The sequence below is a fragment of the Melopsittacus undulatus genome, chromosome 13 (genome assembly GCF_012275295.1).
Source record: "Melopsittacus undulatus isolate bMelUnd1 chromosome 13, bMelUnd1.mat.Z, whole genome shotgun sequence".
Taxonomy (NCBI): domain Eukaryota; kingdom Metazoa; phylum Chordata; class Aves; order Psittaciformes; family Psittaculidae; genus Melopsittacus; species Melopsittacus undulatus.
This window is the reverse complement of record NC_047539.1, coordinates 5,625,033-5,647,606: the sequence shown is the minus strand read 5'-3', so window position 1 is coordinate 5,647,606 and position 22,574 is coordinate 5,625,033. Positions and strand designations below refer to the sequence as shown.

Below are 22,574 nucleotides of genomic sequence, written 5' to 3'. Positions count from 1 at the left end.
TTAGAGCAGAGCTCCTCACACAGGCATAACTCATTGATGTCCTCATAGTGCTCCCACCTCTGATCCACCACCATACTTCTAGACACATTAGCACCAGATGCCTGTTACCGGAAGGAGAACATGTTGGTGTCTCTCCCATCCAAATAACATCAGGCCCTGCCTTGTTCTTCACAGTTAAATAAAACCACTAACATGATCCTATTTCCACACACCCCCCACCCTCCCCCCTTTCCTTTTTTAGACCAACACCAACTTCTGGAAACTCTTACCAATAGCTCAGCCTTCACTTTCTGGGTAGTGACAAGAGGTCAAGTTGTGCTGGAAAGCAACATGTGGGTTCTCCACAACACGCATGCACAGCCTTCAATCAATAACCAGGCTCCGTGAGCTCCACTGAGCTCCAGCAGCTTTAGTGGAGCAGCACTGAGCATCCCTGGAAGAACACAAGCCCAGGCAAGGTGCAGAAGCATTTCTGATTGAATTATTAACACACAAACTGCAGCTGAGAAGGTTTTTACCAGCATTTTACAGTAAAAAACAGAGTTTATAAAGAAAAAGTGCAAGCATGGAGGGTGCGCAACCAGCGGCCAGAAAAAAAGCCAGTGCTAAGCTGCATGGCTGAATGTCACGTCTCAAACCCAGAGAGGCCTGGAGTGTGGTTTTAGTGTTTAACCAGTTTCAACTGCAGCCTGGCACTCTTTTACTTCCTCTGCAGAGAAGTGTGCTCAGTGCGAGGGGAGAGAAACCAACCTCACCATGTGCAACTGAACGGCTCAAGTACAAACAAAGCCCCAAGGTGGTTTGGTGACCGAGGTCGTATTAGGAAGCAGAAGGGTTGCAGGCTGGGGAAGGCACTCACAAGTACTCACGCTGCCAGCCAGGAAAGAGATGACAGAACAAGAGGCAGGGCAGAGTCAATGTGAATCTAGCAGTGAAGAAGCCTCTTTCACACGCCACCAGCTCCCCTGCGCTCGAAGCAGTCTGTAAACTGTTTCCTAAACACAAAGGGAAAAACAACCCCAGACCTGGTCCTGACCTCCACGAATGAGTAACCAAACTCAACAGCTTCCTGCAGGCTTGGATGGGGGGGTGAGGAAAGGAGGCTGCCTCGGCAGGACAGAGGGAACTCCAGGTTTCTCCCTCTCGAGTCCTGCTTCAGGCACAAACATAAGGGATGCAACCGTTGCTGCTTTTTCATGTGGGTGGTGGATAAAGCCTGGTATTCCCACCCTGGAGAGCTTCCCTGCTCGTTTTCATGCTGCAGGGGAGGCTCAGCATAGGCTCGCAGCACTGCAGAGGTGGGGATGAAACAGCACAAGCAGTGGGCTGGAGGGAAGGCAGTGCCGCCCCTTGACAGCAGGGGCAGAACACAGCGCACCAGCCCACAGACTCATCACTCACACCAAACACTAAGGAGCACCTGACTATAGAGGAGACAAACTTCCTGACCTAACACAAGTCACCCTCCTGAGACCAACAGCAGCCTGACCCAGGGTCCTGCTGTAAGACCTGGTGTATGTCCCACCACCAGCCTGCGATTCCATGCTGCCCTTCTAAACCAGAGGCACAGCCCCAGATGCTTGGGCTTTTAGGAGCCTCTGGTCTGGAAAAGGATCTTTCTGCCCATTGACACCATGGAGGGAGCAAATGAGGGAAGTCTGGACTATCAAGAAGTAGGGATTATTCCCAAAAGGCTATATGAAAGAGAAAAACCACCCAGCCATGCTAGCAGTGCAGAGCAATGCTCCCCAAATCCTGTCAGCATTGTCAGGGGCAGACACCCCAGAAACAAGGAGGTCCCCAAGCAGCTTCTTATCCGTGCATCCATATGGAAGAACAACTGTAATCCCAGCAACGCATCATTTCCACTTTTGCCTGTCACTTATTTCTAGTTATGTGTGATGGAAGAGTTACAAGGTGAGAGCAAGGGGAGCCCCTCTCAGCAAACAGGGCTGCCCCTGTGGTGTAGATGCAGATGCTCAGCTCACACCAAAGCAGCCTTTCAACAACCCAGCTGCTCCTAGGGACCAGAGGTAGTGACACCAAGGCCACCAAACTCTGAACACAGGTCACCACCACTCCTGTGTGTGAGTCTGTGAAGCTGCCAGTCCACTGAATCCTGACTTACAGAGGAAAATAAAGCAAGACAGCTTTTACAGCCTCAGTGACACCTGTACATGCAAGATGTGAGATGAATGCAGTAGGTAACAAGGAAGAAACCCTCTCTGTGCAGTGTACTGATAGAACTTTAACCTCCTTTTCCTTGTAGGCCTCCTGGTGGCATTTACTGCTGATCCCTGAGGTACTGTGTCCCTGCTCCCTGCTGCTGGGAAGAAAGCCTGGGTAAAGAAATGGAAGTTAAAACCCACTGAACCTCAGAGCTCATCCCAATTTTCCTGCTACAGCAACGGGGCTGTTGCTCCATGGGCACAGCAAATACAACACCTCCATCCCTCCCCAGCAGGCTGGGGGGAACAGGAAGGTTCCTGCAGGGGACACTCAAGGCTGAGGGAGCAGATCTTGACTCTGGCTTTAGTTTTCCCAAGAGCTTTTTGGGTGGCCCTACCAAACTTTTGATGGCTCTGCAAGGCTGACCTCTCACAGAGAGGGCAGGAGACTTAATTCCTTAATGATGCTGAAGTATCCAGACATCTGGAGAGAAGTATTCTTCAATTACTGTCTTGCCAAGGGAAAACCTCTCTTCCCTAAGCTTAGCTGCAGCTATGGAGTGATCTGTATTAGTGCATGCAGGCTGCATGGTAACACAAGGAAATATCTACTGCAGAGCATGGGTAGCAAGAGCAACTGTGGAAACCTTAACTCAGCATTTCCTGACTGGAGTGATTAAAATCTCAAGCTCAGTGCAATATTAACACTTTCTCAAGAGGCTGACAGCACACCTGCCCTGCTTTCTTTCCCAATACACAGTGTGTGCAGTAGGCTGCATGTGCTACAATCAAATTTAAGATTAATACAGACCCACAGCAAATGGACTCAGTGGCAGAGAAGAAACAACAGAGATTCAGCTCCTCAGCTCCCTCTGCCCTATCCAGATGCCTCATAATAAAGCAGCTCAACTGCTCACAGGACCAGCCTCCTTTTCTGCACTTCCGACTGGAATCCCACCTGAAGGGACCTTACGTTACCTTATGTTAGCAAGCAGTCAGCCTGGGCTCTCCTGCCACTGAGCACCTGAAAACAGGCAACGTACAAGAGACCACAGAGAAGAGCCATTCACAGAATGAAACCCCAAAAGGCTGCAGGTGTAACAGACAAAACCCTGAGCACAAAGCAGCCACGTTGCAACCCAAGCATTTCTTCAGCTCACTTTGACACCACTCCCATGCCCTGTAGCCAGCAGTGCCCAACACAGTGACTGAGGAAGGGGATAAATGGAGATGAACATCCCTCACTGGGGACAGATGCTATGTTCTTCCAGTTCTGCATCCCCAGGAAAAACACAGCAAACTGTAAATGCAGCAGCTATGGGAAGTCTCTACCTAAACACATAGTGCACGGCAAGCTGCCAGCTCTGCACAACACCTTCCTTTGTCACAGCAAGGGCTGCAGGCTGAGCTGGCCTTCTGCAGACTTGTCATCAATGCTTTATTAACTCCATTCAGTTACTAACCCTGAAATAATGATGTTTGGGTCTTCATACAGGGCTGCAGAAGGAAAAACCAAGTCAGCACTGAGAGGAGACACACAAGCATGTGCTGAGCAGACTCTGTGCTTGCTGATGGGGACAACGTGCACATCAGCAGCTCCTGGGAGAGTGACTGCTCAGCATCTCCCTGCCAAATGTGCCACACCACAGGACTGGCACCTCACCACCTGCACGACGGGGACAGGAAACATCCCAGCTCAATCTTCTGTCACCTGGAAAACAGCATCTCCACAGTGAAACCATCAGGCACTGGAAGCACCAGCCTCTGTCTGACGGTGCAAGGAGCCTCTCTCCCACACTGCCCAGCACACACCCAGAGCTGTGAGGCTCTATACTGCAGTGTTTATCTGCTTCTGATGCCCGAGGAGTTACCTGCAGAGCACACTCTCAGTACACACACAGCTTGCCTCAGCCTTCCCAAGGGCTAAAGCTGCCAAGGAAGGGACTATTTGGCCTCATTTCCCCCACACGACACGTCAGCGCTGGCACACATGCCCTGGGACAGGAGCTGTTCCCTTCCGCCCGGCTGCGGGATGTGGGGCAGAGGTGCGGGTGCTGCCAGACCAGGGCCGCTGCCTGCCCCTGGCGCAGGCAGGGCCGTTCCGAAGCCGAACAGTGCCCCACAGCGGCAACGCCGGGACTGAGCCGCTCCTTCGCACAGAAGGAGCTGAAACCATCGAGGATGCAGCGAGCAGGAGGGTGCGAGGCTGTAGCTTCAAGGAGCCCAGAGCTTCCCGAAGCGCTGCTGCCTTTATGCAGCCCACAGCTCGGGAGCTTTGGCACGGACACAGGTTTAAGGTTTCCTTTTCACCTGGTCATTTCCAATGCTCATCAGTTCAGTGACGTGGCCACGGCGCAGCTCCAGCAGCAGCTGTACCAACACAAGTGCAGCACTGCACCAACAGTGAAGTACAAACACCTCGGCTGCCAAAACCAGCACTGCCCAAATCTGGGCTCTCAGCTCCCCCTGCCCTTGTAGCATTGTATTTCAGCTTCTCCATGATGAGAAAGTTCATGCTTTCCATGAGCCAACGTTTCAGAGATGGAGAAATCAAGACTAATGGTAGTAATGAGACACAATAATGTACAGGCATTGCCAGCAACCTGCACTTCGCAACAGACCAAGGGCAAGCTCTAGCACACAGCACTGTGGACCAGACACCACAGCCCTCTGCTTTGCTAGTGCTACACTGCCTCACATGGGAGAAAGAGAAACCCCCAGTGCCTCAAAAACACTCATCTCAAGGCATCTTCACCAATGATTTATGGAGAGGCTAAAGCTTGGCACGTTCTCTTCGGTGACTCTGAGGAAGCAGAGCTCTCCAGAAGGACAGGGAAAACAACCAAGGGCAGTAACATCTTAACTATGCTGCAGCAACGTGCCAGAGCTTATCTCTCAGAGCTCCAAGACTTCACCCCAGTTCCACCCAGCTGAAGTCACAAACTCGCTCTAAAAGTGTGGTTGCATCGGAGGAGCTCCAGGCCCTGGAGAATGCAGAGAAGGTCTTCCCAGTGCTGCTAAACTCCCATCCTCAACAGCCATTTTAGGACAGGCAGCCCAGAGCTCCCTGGCAAGTCCTCCTGCAAGAGGCATGTGCCAAAGCAGTGCAAGGATTCCTAGAGGATGAGCTCCCAACCACCACTGCCTTTGCCTGCATTCCTGTGCCTGACAAACAGAGCTCACCCAGGCTCCCCTTGCAAGGTACCCAGCTCCAACAGGCTGAGATACCCTCAGTCACTTCTTTACTCATTCTTGCAAAGGAAAGGCACTGGTCTGGCTTCTCAGCTGAAGCAGTAATGCAAACAGAACACCTAGACTGGAAATTAAACCCATGGTTTTCACATTCCCAGTGCAAACATCAAATCATTTGGTGCTGGGACAAGTGACCCACTTCCAGAACAAGCCTTAGAGCTCACAGGGTCACTGTTAACCCTGGTCTTCGGCATCTGACCTCATTTCCCAGCAGCAACCTCACCCAAGTTAAAGCCTTCAGAGGAGAGGCATTTCACAGCATCTTCTGTTTGTGCCTCTCCTATTCCATATCAGCCACGCCAGCACAATGCTGCCAAGAAATGGATGGTAACAACATGCCTTAAACATGAGAGGCACGAGGTCACCAGCTCCTCAGCTTGACCCAGGCACAGCTCCCAGAGGGGAAGCCAAAACACTGGAAAATTTAGCAACAGGAAAGCAAAACAGATCCAGTGTCATTCCACTGCATTCCAAACACATGACACCAAAGCCAACTGCTGCCTCCTGCAGTACTCACATCACTGGGGCTGAGGTTCCCAAGACCATTGTCCTGCTCAGAATCCCGGCCGGATTCGTTGCCCTGGGAGCAGCGGGGGTGGGAGGGATGGATCCAGATCTCCAGCCGTGTGGCATCATCTCCAACTTGTCGCAGTGTGGACTTCTTGCCCTTTCCCCGCCGGTTGGGGCTCACATCCAGCACCTGATGTTTCCTCTGCTCCATCTGCTCAGCCTGGGTATGCAGAACAGACTCACATCACCCAGGGATGAAAGGTCAGGAAAAGCCTATCATTTCATTTACACTGACAATCAGCCCTTTCCCTGCTTCACAAGCACAGTAACTCACTGACAGCACCAGAATTCAGTTTCTGACTCTCTAGGACAGTGCAGGTGAGAAGTTTTTAACTCCAGCTGCCCCAGGATAAGAAAAGCTGTGTCCAGCCCTAGATGTGTGACAACCAACACACTGTATCTTTAACTCAGGTGACCCGCTAGGGCACAAAGGCACTGCAGCCTCTCTTGCCAAGCCCCGTAAGTGTGAGGCACCTATGGGATAAGGCAACGATCATGCTGCATGTCAAGGCCATGCCACAAACCACAGCAACTCTATAGTCCTTGCTGAACTTGACTGGTTTATAGTTTGTGACCCAGATGCATGGGATTCAGCTGCCCAAACAACCCCAAATCAATGTGAGGAGAGGAAGGACACCATCATTCTGAAGGCTGCCTCTCTCTCCCCACTCCCAACATGGAATTTCTTAGAAGCAAGACTCCAAGTCCAAAGGCCAGCATCACTTTTCCCCTCTGGATCACAGCTCTCCAGCTCAGGACAGTTGCACAGGCAGCTGCAGCATCCCCCAGCCCAGCTCTGAGGCTCACCTTACGCTTTGTCTCTTCAAACAGGCTCATGAGGCTCTCCTTGGCTGTCAGGATGGGGTTGCTCGCGGCCAGGCTGCGCATGTAGTAGTAGACAGCATCCAGCTTTCTCCTCTGCAAGAACACAACCAGACTCAGAGCTGGCACCCACCCTGAGGTGTTCAGAGCCAAGCTCCCAGACTTTACCCTCCCTGCCCCTCCATACTGCCTGGGACAGACAGACACACCAACAAGCACGATGACAAGCAGAACCTTCAGCTCTCCATCCACATTCACAGCTACCAGCACAAAGTACAAGCCCACTGCCAGGGTTAAGGTAGTGCAGCTGACATCACAGCCCTGAGGCTTCTACAGCAGCCATCAACCCGGAGGCTCACACAAGACAGTCTCTCACCAGCCATCGTGGTAAAGGGGAATGGTATAAATACTGAATTCCTGAGTTCAGGAAATAACATTACTATGAATATGGAAATGACTCCATGTGAGTTTTACAAAGAGCAAAGGGACAGGAAAACCAGAGGGTTTGCAGCCTCCTGCCAGCCCATATCCCAATCTGATGCTTTCATTATCTGCTGTCACATCCTCCTTGAAGGAAGTTTTCCTGCATGGCTAGAGCAGCCAGCAAGAACAAAGCCTGTGCAAGTTACACGCAGATGTTGCTTAGCCCAGTGCCCGCAGGTTCAATGAAAGCACAGCACACAAACAGCATCCTCATGACAGCACAGCCTTGGGCACAAAACTCTCATGCAAAACTTGAAACACAACCCACTTTTTCAAGCATCTCCACTCTCAAGAGCCCACGGAACAGTCCCCACAATGCCAATAGCCTGAGGGAGTGGTGTGTATCTAACAAAGCTGCCTGAGGCCACAGCAGCTGGAACCCACACAGCACATCCTGCCATCAGCTTCCTTCTGCTTAAAAGAAACCATCTGGGAGCACTGCCCTAAACAATACCTTCCTCCACCAGATGGAATCCCACAGTTCCCCCCCTCAGGGGCTCTCCGTGTCCCTGCTGGATGAGCATCTTACCGTGTAGATGGCCAGAAGTGCCAGCTGGTTGTATGGGCGGCCGTTCTTGGGAGCAATCTGCTGAGCCTTCAGGTACCAGCTGAAGAGGGAAGAACCAAAGAGGAAGGTTTACTGACAGGCCACGAGGCTGCCTTCTTTGCAGCTTGGTGTACAATTGTGTAGAATTCCCCTTGTTGGCAGCACTACAGGGAACAAGCCCTTCGCACAAGTGCCCTCTGCCTGCAAGAGCTTGCACAGGCAGTGAGCTGGTGCCTGGCCTGGAGGGGGAGATGGGGACCAGGACAAGAAAGAGGCAGATACAGCTCTTGGCTCAGCCTGCAGATGAGCATTTAGCCAGACCCAGTCCCCTGTGCAGCCTCAGGCACAGAGAACAGGCTATTCAGGGAACGTTTCTGTTTCAGACGCCTTTTTAGCTCCATGGCAGCTGAGAACAAACCCTTCATGTCCCTCAGCTTGTTCCCCAAGATACTTAGTTATCCCAAGAGGCATCCATGCATCCTTCTCTATTTACCATCAATTGTATTATCCACTCCCCAGCCTGCACCATGCCACACAGATCCATCAGCGCTGCTCAGACACATCACGAACCTGCTGCATTCCCTCCAGACTCCCTGAGACATCCACATACTCCACAATGCCCCACACTCCAAAATCAGGAGCTTTCCCTGCAATGTTCTCCAAACTTCCATGGACTTCAGTGCTCCATCCCCTATGCTGGGCTCACTTGTGTCACTGCATTCCGTCCCTCACCCCCAGTTTTTGCCTCAGAGAAAACAGAGTGACAGAAGGCAACAAGTGCCAAAAACTCCCGAGAATCAGTCAGAACATATGGACACATATGGGAATCTCTCCTAGCTGCAAAGCTACCACAAAATACAACAGCCATTCTGCCAGCCCCAACAGCATCAACCCTCCCTGCTGCAGGATCAGCACAGGAAAAACTTCCATCCACGCTGGAGGATGACTCTCTGGGACAGCAGAACAGCCTTGGCTGCACCTTTCAGCTTCCTAGGGCTGCAATAATAAGAGAGGAAAGACTTACTTGGCTAGAGGCAAGCTTAAGCATGAGAGGAGATACATCCCTTGCAGAGAGAGGAAGAGCAGCTCCAGCGAGTAGCACAGTACCTGCGTGCCTTCCCGTAGTTGGCAGTGTCGTTTGCTTGTTCCCTGTATCTGCAGATGTCCCCTTGGCAAATCATACACCTCTGAGCACTGATCAGCGCGTACTTCACCTGCAAAGCAGCGTTTGGTACACCACAGGGGACCTGCACAGCCCCAGGGAGCACACAGAGAGCAAAGAGGAGCTCCCTGGCACACTGAAGGGCAGCAGAAGGAAATGACAAGGCTCCATGGCACTGGTTCAGCATTTGTAGGGGCAAGCCAAGCCCCTGAACACCTCCTCTTTTCCAATAACATCCCATCTCTCTGCAGAACAGAGTTGTTCAGGCCGTGACTAATCTGAGGACAGCTGTTGGACACACACATCTCTCTGGGAATGGAGCTGGATTAAAATATCCTTTCCCAGCTGTCTCTTACACCAGCACTCCCAGCTCAGGGCAGAGTGCTGGCAAGTGTCAGGGAGGCAGCACAACTGTGGCTTTCCTTGGTCATTAGTGTGCATTCCATGGGCAGAAATAAGAGATTTCGATATCTAAGGCAAAGCCAGGATACCTTTGGACACTTATTTCCCTTTAGCAGCCCTGAGCTGGTACAAAAAAACAAGTTCTTTGCAAGGGAAGCTAAGAAATGTCAATGCACCAGTGTTGGTTCAATAAGTGCTTTGAGAAAGATTCCCTGCAAACACAGTGACATCTGTTCAGGATGGGAAGTCTCCAGGAATGCCAACCTACCATTTTCCTCAGGGGCTTGCTGCGGATGGCCATCCCATCCATGTAGTCCTCCAGCTTGAACTGGTAGGACACCTGGAGCTTCTGGAGCAGGCCATCAAAAAAAGAAGTGCCCTGTGAAACACACAATATTTGGATGTTACAGTCTTCGATGATGGGCAAAACCCCATCCCATCATTCCTGCCTGTGGCAAGGTCCCTTTCCCTGCAGTTTGGGCTGTTTCTCTGCACAGAACAAGGAGATTGGAGGATTTCCAGCCTCAGGTTTGAGACTGAGCAAGACAATATCAACACTGATCTGATCTAGTGAGTGAGGAGTCCTGCTTTGAGCAGGAGGCTGGACTAAAACCCTCCAGCAGTCCCATCCCACCAATCTAATCCTATAAAACACATCCTCTTGGATCTGGCAGCCTACTTGCTACAAAGAGTAAACTGAGCTGCACAGTTTTACAGTATGACTTTAAAACCACATCAGATAAAGGTGGCACGAACACCTCCAGAAACACCTCTGTTTGTTTCTACTTCAAGGCATTCATCTCATTTTAACTTATGACAATTTCTAATTAACATGAAACAAACCAAAATAAGCCTGGATTAAATGATAACAAACATCCCCTGGACCTCCACATCTCACACTAACCCATCATCTCTCTGAGCAACCTCTTTATCAGAGGATGGCCTAAGGCACGCACTGATATGAAGAGGATTGACAACACCAGTTGCCCACTTACACCATCCTGTTCTGAACACCAGCCAATCCCACCAATCCCAAAGCTTTTGCGGAGTCTGGGGACGTTTCTCTCACCTCATCCAGAAGCTGGAGCAGTTTGTTCCGAATTTCTTGGGCATTTTCCCCCTGAGGATCCTTGAGGAGCTGTCGGAATTTCTCTATCACTTGGTAAAAGGCGTTCTTCCACAGCAGCTGGTCCACGTTCTGGGTGTCAGAGAACTCGATATCCATCAGGATGCATCTTTCATACAGCTGGAGCATCTCCACCCTGCGGGGAAGCACAATTAGTTAATACAACAGCAACTGGCCAGGCCTGGGCTGCCAGGGAACACGTGCTGAGCCACCTGCAGCTTTTCATCCAGCAAGCACCAGGCATAAGCAGTTCAGCAGCTCACACCATGGCAAATTAATGCTTCCACACATATCCCAGAGGAAAATGGAAGCTGTTGCAGTCAAATACACTTCCTGTTCCGCAAGGGTAAATCTGGAAGGACCATCTCCCTTGTATGCATGCATTAGAATGGATCAGGGCCTGGCAAAGAGCAAGAAGAGCTGCTACAGCTCTGCCAAAGGGACAGCAGGTCCCTCTCAGTAGCTGGTGTCACCAGGCTGCTCCCACTGGACCACTGTAAGTCACAGCATCACATGGTGACAAGGACAACACTGCCCTGCACTTGAAAGGCACCATCACTGTCACACACAGCTCCAGAATCCCACACCTCTCATGGTAAGCACAACTCCTGAAGCCCATGGTGCAAATCAGACAGATAACTGAGGCCAGGTAAGGAAGAAGTATTTCAGCAAATACTGAAGGCATGTGAGAGCACTGGAACTGAGAGAAAGCAGCTTCAGCAAGAGCAAAAAGAACCCAAGGGCTGCAGTGGGTGCTTGTCCTGCTCCTCCATACCCCTGACACATGCGCAAGGCATTCCCCATCCACACCTTAGCTCTCGGCCCAGGTGAATGGTGTGTTCACCCCCAGTTTCCTCTCAATACCCACACATGACAAATAGACCCAGAACAGGAGAAGCTTTGGAGCCACTACCACATCTCCCAGTCTCTGAGACACCATCTCCAGTACATCAAACCCCCAAGGAGACACCATTCCCTGGATAACGGCTCTGTTAAGTTCACCCTGGAAGTGACTCAGTCCCACCTCCCTCTACAGCACAGCCACACACCTCAGCTGGGCCATCTTCTCCAGCCCCTCGGGGCTGATGCGGTCTCTGGAAAGCAGGTTACTGAGCTGCTGCTCCTGGTTCCCAGCCTCACGGAGGTGTTTGCTCAGCTCCTGCTGCTGCAAGTTCCTCATCTGCTGCTCCATCTCAGGACTCAGAGGGGTTGGGGGCAGTGGTCCACACATGTACTGCCCTGCCTGGCCGGGATAACCAGGGTAGTAGGCTGCTGGGTACACACCATTGCTTGGACCCATGGGATACTGCAGGGAGTACCCACCATAAGGATACTGAGCACCCTGACCGGAGCCACGAGGGTAATAGTAGGGATTATCAGAGTTTTGGAACTTATAGTAGGAGGTCTGGGCCTGGCGGGCTTCCCCCCAGGAGCTGGGGCTCACTTCATCATCCGTGTCCAGGAAGTGGAGCTGAGCAGTCTGGCTCTTCAGGGCGGGTTTTTGGTCCGGGTTATTCGGGTCCCACAGCCTGCGAATGGTCCCTCCCCGGCCCCTGCTGCGGGGGCCTTTGCTCCCAGCCCCACCGAGCAGCAGCCTGGGGCCGGGGTGAACAGCTTCTGGGGAGCCTGTGGTGCTGGCAGAGAGGTCGGTGTTGGCAGGCAGGAACAGGATCCCACGGCCTCTCCCTTGGGGCTCTCTGCTCTGGCTCCTCACCTCCGGAGCCTCAGAGTCCTTGCAACCACCAAATGCCTTCAGGGGCTTTTTTTTCTCTGTGTCTGCCAGGCTGACATCCCTGCTCATAGTCCTGCTGTCAAATGTGACTCGAAAGGACCCCTTCCCTTCCCTGCCATTGCTGCTCCACTCACTCTCACTCCTAGAAGCTCGGCTCTGCTCTGGATGCTTCTTCTTGTCTGGATTCCTGCTGGAGACATAAGCTTCTGCCTCATCGATTCGGTCATCATCCAGGGAGTCAGTGGAGGACGCAGAGAGCTGCTTCCTGGGACGTATCCTCTCTCTGGCACGCTGCTGGTGCCTCTCCACCCCATCCATGAGTGGGGCTCCATCTACACTGTTATTGCTTCCAGCTGAGCTCGTGCTGCAGGTGCGGTACCGGCTCCGGCGCTTGTCAGAGCGGGAATACCGCTTGGTAGAGCCCAACTTCCCTTCATCATTTGCTCTCCTCATCCTGTCACCTCGCTCCAGTCGTCTTCCTTTTTCTCCCCTTGAGGCTTTCACTCCTTCCCCTGCCTGGCTCCCCTCTCTATCCTCCTTGGTCGCTTTGGGTTTCCTGTTGTTGTCTTTTCCAGTCCCTTTCTGGGTCTCTTCATCCCTCTCAACCTTCAGCTGCTCCATCTTACTGGTGACTTCCTCAGTCCCTGACCTCAGGGCTGGTTCCCGAGGAGCTGAATGCAGGCGTTTCCCAGGCTGGTAGATCTGCTGGTCTGGTTTCTTGGTCCTCCTGGTGGCTTTGGGACACCACTCATCCGAGGCTGGCTGCTTGGACACGCTCTCCGGGCTCTGAAGAACACCTTTAGTGTCTTCATTCTCCTGCACAGGACCATTCTGCCTGGGGCCATTGCCTTTAGTGAAATCCTCCGTGGCTGGAGCTCCCCCTCTCTTGTCACTGGGACTCCCCTCCCTGCTCCTCTCCTTCTCGGAGGCCTCAGGCTTTGGAGGCACCACTTTGTTCCTGAGGCGGGAGAGCCCAGGCTTGTAGATCTCCAGGTCCGGGCGCCTGTTGTCCTTGCGGTGTCTCGGCTCCTTCACTTCCTTCATGGTTTCTGAGGAGAAACAGACACAGCAACGTTATTCCCACCAAAACCGGCCAGGAACAAATAACCATCATGACATATACTCAAGGAGAGCTATTAAAGAGCCTCCCACCCCCGGGGCAGGACCGAGTGAACAGATCTAAAAGTCAAGCTTTACAGGAGCACAAAACGAGAAGCTCTACCAGAGCTGACCATACCCTTGGCCTGATTCACCCCCAGCACAGCCCCACGCTAGCTTCGGCCTCAAAGCGGCACCAAGACGGGCACGGGACAAAGCCCAGTGTGAAACACGAGCACGTGTGTGCGAGTACCGGAGTCCTTTCGCTGTTCCAGGCTTCAGCAGCGGCCGCCGCTGCTCTGGGAGCCTCCCGCAGGCAGCCAGGGCACGGCTGGAGGCAGAGCCGTGTCCTCCCCCCTCGCTCGCACCTCCGTACCGGTCCCCTCCTCCTGCCCGCAGCCGTACGGACACAGCACCGCCACAGACCGCGGCCTGGACAACACAGCCCCTGCCGCCAGGCCGCGTTACCTCAGCCCTTCCCTCCCGTCACTAACCGGGACCTCCGCTGCAGGGGGGCTGAGCCCCGCGGGGGTCCCGAGCGGCGCCTGCAGCCCCCCCGGCCCCGGTGCCGCTGCGGCCCCATCCCGTGCTCGGTGCCCCGCTCTCACCGCCGCCGGCCGCACGGGCCTGCGCCGCCACCATGTCCCGCAGCTCGGCGGCCGAGACGCGGACGCGCTCCAGCCCGTCCGCCATCTTCCGTCCGCCGCGGCCCGGCGGAGGGACGGACGGCGGCCGCGCAGGGACAAACAGCCGCGGGTGGCGCATGCGCGCAGGGCCGCGGTGCAGCACAGCACCGAGCGCATGGCGGAGCCGGCTCGGCCGGGGCTGCGGGATGTGCGGGAGGCGGAGCGGCGGCTGCGGGAGCGGGTGCACCGCACCCCGGTGCTCACCTGCACGGCCATGGACAGCCTGGCCCGACGGAGCCTGCGCTTCAAGTGCGAGCTCCTCCAGAAGACCGGCTCCTTCAAGGTGCGCGGCCATCACCCGGCCTCGGGGCGATGGAGGAGCTCGATCTCTGCTGTCACCCACCCTAAGGAGGGAGCTGTGGTGTCCCTGCAGATCCGAGGTGCCCTGAACGCCGTCAGGAGCCTGGTGGAGGGAGGCGAGCGGCCCCGAGCTGTTGTCACACACAGCAGTGGGAACCACGGGCAGGCGCTCGCCTGCGCTGCCCGAGCAGAAGGTAATGGGGGTGCTGACCTTCAGCCCCAGCTCAGTGGGCATGGGGCCAGGGTAAAGGCAGAGGGAGCACCAGGCATCCAGCCCTGCCACCGCTGGAGGTAAGCAAGGCTGTCCTCAACACCAGTGTGACAAAGCAGTAATGCAGCTCCTTTGCTGTTGCCTTTGTCTCCTCGTTCATCACACAGGGATTCCTGCCTACATCGTGGTGCCCCGCACAGCCCCACACTGTAAGCAAGATGCCATCCGCAGCTATGGTGCCACACTGGTGCCGTGTGAGCCCAGTGACGAGGTAAGGCATGGGGAAGACTGGCAAGAGCATGGCCCTGCCAGACCAAGAGGTGACATCTGTGCTTTGCCTTAGTCCAGAGCTGAGACAGCAGCTCGGGTGGTCCGGGAGACAGGAGGAGTCATGGTGCATCCCAACCAGGAGCCAGCAGTGATTGCTGGGCAAGGCACGATCGCGCTGGAGGTGCTGGAGCAGGTGAGGGGACCACAGTGTGGGACACCAGACCCTGCCCCTCAGAGGCAGGGCACAGCAGAGAGGAGTACATGAGGAGTGATGTTTCCTTCCTGCACAGGTACCCGAGGTAAATGCAGTGGTGGCTCCCGTTGGAGGTGGAGGAATGATTGCAGGAATAGCAATTGCCATCAAGGTAGGCAACAGCTCACTGGGAAGCAGTGGCTGCATGTCCTGGTGGGAAGGGTAGGGTTCCAAACCAATGAGCAGCTTTTCTCTTTAGAGAGACCTTGCTGTGAAGATCCCTGGTTGCCTGGGGGCTGCATGGCTGTAGCCCCCTGCACCAGCAGCAACAGGGGACCGGCACGGAGGAATTTCATCCAAGTGGCTCTTCCTGTTCTCCGCAGGCTCTGAGACCAGATGTGAAGGTGTTTGCTGCTGAGCCATGCAATGCAGATGACTGTTACCAGTCCAAGCTGAGAGGGGAGCTGACCCCCAGCAGTCCTCACCCACGAGAAACCATCGCAGATGCAGTGAGAACCAACATCGGCCCCAACACATGGCCCATCATCAGGGACTTGGTTGATGATGTCCTGACAGTCACAGAGGAAGAAATCAAGGTGAACGCTCCCAGCCCCCTTCTCCCAACTGCCTCCATCCATTCTCTTCCCATTCATCCAGCTTTGTCCCAGGGATAAGCTCCCAGAGCAGCACAACCTTCACCCCACCGCAGATGTCCAACACGCACATCTCCAGCTGGAAAGGGCTGGCGGAAGCTCTGCTCTCCCAGTGCCCCTTCCCCAGCCCTGGAGCAGCCGGTCCTTGCTGCTGGAATGACAGCAGCTGCTCTGTCCTGACAGCGAGCCACGCGGCTGGTGTGGGAAAGGATGAAGCTGCTGATTGAGCCAACAGCAGGCGTAGGAGTGGCGGCCGTGCTCTCGGAGCGGTTCCAGGCATTCCCTCGGGATCTGGAGCACGTTTGCATCGTGTTGTGTGGGGGAAACGTGGACTTGAGCTCCCTGACCTGGCTTACAGAGCGCCCTGGGACAGCGGAATGAGAAGGGAGCAGTGCCTCCAGCGATGGGAGCCTCGCTCGGGGTTTGTAGAGTCTGGTTTGCTACTAAGAACAGATAAAAAAACCCCAAAGGTCTGAAAGGGTTTTGTGGATGGGTAAAGGAAGCTGGGGCCCCTCTGCAGCAGGGAGCTTGGTTCCACAGTGAAGGGTTCCTACTGGGGGTCTGGAAACAAAGCATGGCTTGTTCTCCCCTCCCCAGTGCCCTGCTTTATGCTCAGCCACCCTCCCTTCACCTTTCTCAGGATCACAGTAACTTCTAGCCAACTCCTGTCCTTCATACAGCCAAATCCCTGCACAGATGGCTGGGGAGAACAGCCCCAGTGAGCAGGGGGTACCCACAGCCTCACCATTCAGGTTCCACCAAGACAGAAGCACTTAAGAGGTTTCTGAAAACACTTTCCATTAAAATAAATAGCTGTAGCTGGTACCTGAGCAGCAGCTGGTGAGAGCACAACCCCTGTACAGACCCCAGCAGTGACACATCCACACATCAGTGCTGTCCTCACTGCATGGCCTGAGCACAGCATCCAAGCAGCTAAGGCACCAGCTCCAGCCCCGCTGGAGTTATTCCATGTCCACCTCCTGCACTGGCAGCGTGCTCTGGCTCCTCACCCACGGCACAGGCTCCGGAACATGGGGATCATAAGTCCATTTAGGAAAAACCCGCTTGTAGAGGTTCAGCAGCACCGTATCCTGGGACTTCAGCTGCCCATCAAACTGGCACTTCATGTGCCCATGGGTTCCTAGGCACAGAGAAGAGGCCATTAGCTGCCTCTCCTGCCCAGGACCAAATCCTGCCCAGCCTCACATGGTAAATCCCAAATCACACCTACCTAATGGTTCCTTGATGTGTCCTCTACGGCCCCACTTTGTCCTCAGCTCCACTGGCTTAAACCACATCACATCCTCTGAGGATCAACACACAAAAGGCAGTTAAGGAACAGGTTTTCCTGCACCAACACAGCCACTCCCACAGGAGTTCTGCATCCACATCCTCCCTTCCCATCACACAGAGCCGAGCTGTACCTCTGTTAAAGAACATGTATCTCACAACAGCCATCTTGGTGAAGATCTTGAATGGGTGGCCACTGAGCACCAGCCGCTTGATGACGATCCTGTCGGGGTCCACAGACAGCAGAGAACCCGTGGCAATGAGATCATGCATTCCTGCAAGGCAGAGTCAATGATATACCTCTTCTACCCCACCAAAACCCCCTTCCCCAAGTGATTCCAGGCCCAGAGCAACCCCAGAACAGGGACAGCCAAAGGTGCCAGTGATAATGGGGATGGAAATACATGAATCTTCTCAAATAACATAAAGGGGATGCCTTTTTCTGGATAGATACACTTGTAAATGGGTATGGGAACAGCTTGCTCATGTTTGATTCCCAGACACTACCTCATCAGCACTTAATAACTTACCATTACTTCTCTGTTTAAAAAGCAACACTGAAGCAGGAGGGAAAGTGATGGGAGCATAAACAGTCACCACCATGGCAGCATCCAGGCGCAGGAAACGCTCCAGTTTGTGCTTATCAGCTAGGAGAGAACAGCAAAGATCAAGTTCAGGCCAAGAGCAGTCACCAGAGCTCTGAGAAACCCCATTGAGCCCATTATCCCTAGCAAACAGGCTCTGTGCTTTAAGAAAATGGGTGACAAACACCCCTACTGTGCTGATAGGAGTGTCTGGGAATGAAGGTGATCCTATGAGCTAGCAGCTCACCGCATGGAGCCTGACACCCCCTTCCCTGGACCAGTCCCAAGCCCCTCCACTCCCCACTGTTTAGTGCCCCCCTGGAAGCCTCAGAGCCTAGGAGTGAGTCTTCAGAAGAGTCCTTCAGCCAGGTTCAGACACCACGGCTAAGACATCACCGGCTTCCTCTGGGAACTCCAGCCCCTGTGGTCCCCCACGAACCTGAGGTGTGCTGGGAGAACAGGGGGGATGCTCGGAAGCGCCGGAACCCGCAGTGGAAGATCAGCTCCTCCTTTGCCTTCACTGGATCGCTGTGGCTCGGGTGCCGGCGCACCAGGAAGTTCAACACAGACATCTGGAAGAGAAGCAGCTCTGAGAGGGGCTGCCCCAGGGCTGGAAAGTGATGCTGGAGCAGAAAAGCAACGGGACACTGCAGCAGAGATGAGTGCTCTTGACAATGGCTTCCCAAAGGATCACTGGTTACCAGTGCAGACACCTCAGCCAGGCTCAGACACTCAAGCCCAAACACCCCTGCTCTGACCAAAGGGAAGGTCCTGCTTTGAAATGCAGCAGGGGGAGATATCAGCCCAAACCCTCTGCAAGCAGAACCTCTCCAACCCATGGAATCAGACAAGGAGCTGCAAGGTATCAGTAGCACTATATTTAATCACCTTTTGTTCGTGTGGAAGCAGAGAGAACAGGACTAAGGGCTTCCCTTCTTTGAAGCTCTCCATCACCGAGACAGGGACATTGCAGAGGTGAAGTGTAACATACCAGCCAACCTGCCAGGAGAGGACTGGTTGTGAAGAGTTCTCTTAACAGAAGAGTGTCAGGACTAACGTGCCTGGGTTAGAGGGTGAACTTATGGCTTCGTGCTGAGAACCAGCTGCCTGAAAGATCCACCCAGTTCCCTCCCTGACACATCTTCCCTGTTAGGAACAAAGGAACACAATAAGGGAAGAGGTCAGAAAGAGGGAGTTACCGATGCTCCTTCAGTCTCCTCCTTCTCGATTTGCCGGAAGAGGTGCTTCCTGGTCCGGGAGAAGTCCTGGAACTGGAAAATCCTGGCATAATCCCTTGGGAGGTTCTCTTTGGGGTCCCATGGAGAAGTCCGGAAGCTCTTCAGCCCCCTGTACTTCTGGAACCTAGGGAAGGGGTAACAGGGAAGACAAATTACTTCACCAGTCCAGGTGCGTGGCCAGCACCCTTCCGTGGTCCACAGGGACTCACACCTTCAGAGGACAAAGGCAGCAAAGCAAACATGAGCTCTCAAGGGACCTTAGTGCAGAGAGGCAGAAACAGCAGCCTTGCACACCCAGGCTCTGCCATCCTCCTCCCTTCTCCTAGGTAAGATCCCATCTTTCCCTGCCCAGACTCACCCACTGCCTCCCAGCTGCTGCAGCCCCTGGAAGCCTCAGAGCCTAAGAGTGAGTCTTCAGAAGAGTCCTTCAGCCAGGTTCAGACACCATGGCTAAGACATCACTGGCTTCCTGCCCTCACCAAACCAGGCAGAAGGGTGCTTTCCAGCTCCTCTCTCAGCAGAGCATCCCATTTCTTACCGGATCCTGGCAGGAACATCACGTGGTGTGTCCACCTCATCAGGAAACATTTCATCCATCCTCTCCTGTTTGTATCTTTCCAACATCTGCTCATCTTCCTCCACCTTCTCGTCGTACTGTTCGTCCCGCAAGCACTCAGAAACCGTCATTGTCTCACACTCCTCCTCTGCAGGTTCCTCCTCCTCCCCACTGCTTTCCCCCTCCTGACACAAAGGAAGCCAAAGAAGCAACATCAAACACATGACAGATTTAACAGTAGAAATCCAGGCAAGTCCTGGCTCTTTGTGGTGCCCTTGCATGGAGGAAAACAGGACAGGATTGTCCTGGAATACACATTAACACCCTGGAGATCACCTGCAGCATCAGCTCTTGGATGTACCTGGGAAACTGCCTCTTCCATCATATCATCATCAATGTCATCATCTTCGTCATCTTCAGCATCTTTCTCACTGCCTTCTTCATCATCCACAATCCAGGCAGCCTGGTACTTGGATGTGCCTTTGGGAACCTTCACCACTCTCCTGTTTGCCTTCAGGGAAGCTGTAAGATTCCCACCAATGGTTAATGCAGGAACCATTCTCCTTTCCCTCAGCACCATTTCCATAAGACAGGTGTAAATAACAATCAAAGGTTTCTAACAACCCTCAACAGGGGCAAGGGAAAGGTACAGGAGTATTGCTGCTACTCACCCTCTGCTTCTTGCAGTTCTTCTTCAGTAGGCCATGTCTGCTCCCCTTCCATAGGATCAGGAACCACTTCTGACTGCAAAGACTCCTGCTTGCTTGGATCTGCCTTCATCAGGACCTTAACATCTTCCTCCATCTCATCAGTCCCATTTACAGAGTCATCCTGCAGGGCAAGAGCAGAGTTCTGAGCCATGAACACTCCTAACTCAAGCTAGCAATGGATCTTAACTGCAGCTCCTTTTAGTGTCATGTTCATTACGTGCAGTGGGTGAGGAACCTCAGCTGGCACTAAAACAACTCCCTTTCCCCTGCCCCTGAGCACATACACCCACTTGTCGTTCTAAACACAACCAGCAACACCCTGACCTCCAACACACCTGCACTTCCATGTCCTGACTCCTCTTCTGTCCTTTAACCACTCGGGGGTTCAGAGAGAGGGGATCAGGGGGAGCATCCACCTGGCTCATCTGGAAGTCTCCATGCCCCACAATATGCACCAGGCTGTTCACGTTGAGGCTCTGGCCCCGCACGAAGCCAGACACCTTCAGGGTCCCAACCAGGTCACCCTCCTGAGCAGGCACAAACTCAGCAGCGTGGGCAAGCAGGTGAGCACGCCGGTCCCGGAAGGCGAGGTGCCGCTGCTTCTGTGTGGAGAGGTGCCTGAGGAGCAGCGAGGATTCCTGCTCCGTGTTCAGTGGGAAGAGCCTGGCCTCGGGAAAGCGCTTCTCAATGGCTTTGGAAAGCTTCTTCTTGGCATCTATCCGCTTCTTGGGGGGTAAGTCAGTGCCCCCCGGGACAGCGAGGGCTACCGAGCAGTGCATGGAAGAGAGATCAGGATGAGAGCATCAACCTTAAACCCCTTCTAGTGACACACACTCAGATATCAGCAATCAGCAAGCAAACGGATTCACAATGTGAGAGGCAAAGGCAGTTCCACATGTTCAAGAGAACACTTGGGGCAGAAATCCAGTATGCAACAGAAATAAGATTTTGGGGACTAAATGACACCATGGAACTGAACTAGTGAGAAAGTGTCTGAATCCCTTCTCTTTGCACATCTGGATAACAACTGCAGTGCTGACCCCACCGTGCACCCAGAGGCCTAAGCCTAGAACACCCTTTATTATCTCCAGCACTCCTCAACCAGGTTAGTAACAGCAAAAGGCAGTAGGAGAATGGCATTCACCTGACTGATCTATGCTCAGAAACAGCAATCAACTGCTGATCCCCTATTAACACATGGAGATTTAATTACTGCAGCAGTAAATCTCCACCATGCTGCCCCTCACCCTACACCCCGTTAGAAGCCCTTAACGTCTCTCACTTGCTCACCGAAGGTGGGGAGCCCCTGTGCGAAGAGGCAGGAGAGGCAGTATTCCCCTGCCTCATCCCAGCCTTCCGCAGGATCCAGGATGAACAGCAGGGAATCAGCAACCTTCGCCAGGTCCAGGACAGTGTAAAGGTCCCCTGCAAGTCGAACACCTCCGTTCGTGGGGCTGTGCAGGGGCTCTCAGCCGAGCCCGACCCCCGGCCGCAGCTCCTCTCACCTGCCGGAGCCGTCACGAAGCGCCAGCGCTGCTTGAGCCGGGGGCAGAGCAGCGCGAAGCTGCCAGCCCTGTCCTGCTCCATGCAGAGCAGCGCCGGCTCCTGGCTCCGCAGCAGGCGGAGGCTGTCCCGGGCTGCGGCCCTGCCGTGCAGCGGCACCACGACCACGAGGTGCGGGGGCCCGTCCCGGCTGCCCAGGCCCCGCTTCTCCGCCGTCACCTGCGGGCAGAGCCGCGGCGTGAACCGCTCCGGTGCTCCCAGAGCCACAGCAGAGCCCTCCGCAGCCCAACTGATCCCAACCCGACGGTTCCCCCCTCCATGACACCCGCCCGGGCCCCGCTGCATGTGCGCGGCCCGGAGCCCGTCCGCCTCCCGCTGGGCCTCACCTCGTCCTTGCGCTGCCGCCGGAGCTGCAGGGCCTGGTGCCTCCGGTCCGTCCGGCTGAGCTGCCGGAGCCGCCGCCGCGGCTGGGCCTTGACGGACACGCGGCCTGCGGGGAGAGAACGGTGAAGGCGGCCGGGCCGGGCACGGGGCCGGGCACCGGAGCGGAGCGGGCACGGGGCCGGGAGCAGCCTCACCTCCGGCGCGGCGCTGTGAGGCCCCGCTGTGCTTCCCCCCCTTGTGCGCCTTGTTCTGCTGCTTCAGCGGCCCGGGCCGGTGCGCGCCCACCGCCGCCATGCTGCCTCCTCCGCCTCCTGCTCCTCACGGCTTCCGCTTGCGTCACGTCCGGCGCCGCGAGCAACGGCGGGACTGTGGGGAGGACCAAGATGGCGGCCTGAGGTAAAGGGGTGAGAGGCGGCAGCGCAGCCGGTCCGGGGGCTCTGGGCTGGTAAGGAAGGGTCTAAAGAAGAAATTCTTTACTGTGAGGGTGCTGAGGCACTGGAATGGGTGCCCAGGGAGGTTGTGAATGCTCCATCCCTGGCAGTGTTCAAGGCCAGGTTGGATGAAGCCTTGAGTGACATGGTTTAGTGTGAGGTGTCCCTGCCCATGGCAGGGGGTTGGAACTGGGTGATCTTAG

General features: G+C 54.6%; 3 protein-coding genes and 2 non-coding genes across 7 annotated transcripts in view; 1 reads left to right on the top strand and 4 right to left on the bottom strand.

Annotated features, from left to right (window-relative positions):
- SMG6 (SMG6 nonsense mediated mRNA decay factor) overlaps nt 1-14,062 on the bottom strand; it is a 104,485-nt gene extending 90,423 nt beyond the window's left edge. For both annotated transcript variants that reach the window (XM_034068674.1, XM_034068675.1), the window contains exons 1-8: nt 13,971-14,062; nt 11,582-13,313; nt 10,476-10,668; nt 9,675-9,785; nt 8,950-9,056; nt 7,825-7,903; nt 6,798-6,908; nt 5,938-6,150 (exon numbers count right to left, since the gene is read on the bottom strand). In XM_034068674.1, the coding sequence (XP_033924565.1) occupies nt 5,938-6,150; nt 6,798-6,908; nt 7,825-7,903; nt 8,950-9,056; nt 9,675-9,785; nt 10,476-10,668; nt 11,582-13,313; nt 13,971-14,055 (2,631 nt within the window). In that variant the 5' untranslated portion in view covers nt 14,056-14,062. The remainder of the gene's footprint in view (nt 1-5,937; nt 6,151-6,797; nt 6,909-7,824; nt 7,904-8,949; nt 9,057-9,674; nt 9,786-10,475; nt 10,669-11,581; nt 13,314-13,970) is intronic.
- A 150-nt stretch (nt 14,063-14,212) lies between these two features.
- Nucleotides 14,213-16,133, top strand: SRR (serine racemase). Of its 2 annotated transcripts, XM_034068677.1 has the most exons (6): nt 14,213-14,331; nt 14,422-14,542; nt 14,727-14,830; nt 14,903-15,022; nt 15,120-15,194; nt 15,406-15,946. In XM_034068677.1, exons 1-6 carry the CDS (start codon nt 14,263-14,265, stop codon nt 15,694-15,696), a joined length of 780 nt encoding a protein of 259 aa, XP_033924568.1. In that variant the 5' UTR covers nt 14,213-14,262; the 3' UTR covers nt 15,697-15,946. The 2 variants fall into 2 exon arrangements, with proteins under 2 accessions (XP_033924568.1, XP_033924569.1); XM_034068678.1 differs by lacking the exon at nt 14,213-14,331 and having other exon boundaries at nt 14,449-14,830; nt 15,406-15,618; nt 15,859-16,133.
- A 315-nt stretch (nt 16,134-16,448) lies between these two features.
- On the bottom strand, nt 16,449-22,252 carry TSR1 (TSR1 ribosome maturation factor). The gene is made up of 15 exons (XM_034068676.1): nt 22,135-22,252; nt 21,943-22,046; nt 21,559-21,775; nt 21,344-21,478; nt 20,389-20,816; nt 20,015-20,174; nt 19,705-19,865; nt 19,326-19,528; nt 18,749-18,911; nt 18,438-18,548; nt 17,989-18,121; nt 17,496-17,612; nt 17,100-17,240; nt 16,907-16,981; nt 16,449-16,816 (listed from the first exon to the last, which is right to left on the bottom strand). Exons 1-15 carry the CDS (start codon nt 22,232-22,234, stop codon nt 16,638-16,640), a joined length of 2,427 nt encoding a protein of 808 aa, XP_033924567.1. The 5' UTR covers nt 22,235-22,252; the 3' UTR covers nt 16,449-16,637.
- LOC115947353 (small nucleolar RNA SNORD91 family) lies at nt 17,864-17,956 on the bottom strand. Its single transcript, XR_004081285.2, has one exon. It is a non-coding gene; the product is annotated as a small nucleolar RNA SNORD91 family (small nucleolar RNA).
- On the bottom strand, nt 19,168-19,260 carry LOC115947352 (small nucleolar RNA SNORD91 family). Its single transcript, XR_004081284.1, has one exon. It is a non-coding gene; the product is annotated as a small nucleolar RNA SNORD91 family (small nucleolar RNA).
- Nucleotides 22,253-22,574: the final 322 nt, after the last annotated feature.

What these genes read in the sequence shown, in the direction of transcription:
- TSR1 (XM_034068676.1), bottom strand. Translation starts at nt 22,234, where the DNA reads ATGGCGGCGGTGGGCGCGCACCGGCCCGGGCCGCTGAAGCAGCAGAAC. An exon ending in GTCAGGACATGGAAGTGCAG is followed by an intron (nt 20,175 to 20,388) that starts GTGTGTTGGAGG and finishes CTTGCCCTGCAG; the next exon opens with GATGACTCTGTAAATGGGAC. An exon ending in ACACATCAAGGAACCATTAG is followed by an intron (nt 16,817 to 16,906) that starts GTAGGTGTGATT and finishes CTCTGTGCCTAG; the next exon opens with GAACCCATGGGCACATGAAG.
- SRR (XM_034068677.1), top strand. Translation starts at nt 14,263, where the DNA reads ATGGACAGCCTGGCCCGACGGAGCCTGCGCTTCAAGTGCGAGCTCCTC. An exon ending in AGAAGACCGGCTCCTTCAAG is followed by an intron (nt 14,332 to 14,421) that starts GTGCGCGGCCAT and finishes GTGTCCCTGCAG; the next exon opens with ATCCGAGGTGCCCTGAACGC. An exon ending in GAATAGCAATTGCCATCAAG is followed by an intron (nt 15,195 to 15,405) that starts GTAGGCAACAGC and finishes TGTTCTCCGCAG; the next exon opens with GCTCTGAGACCAGATGTGAA.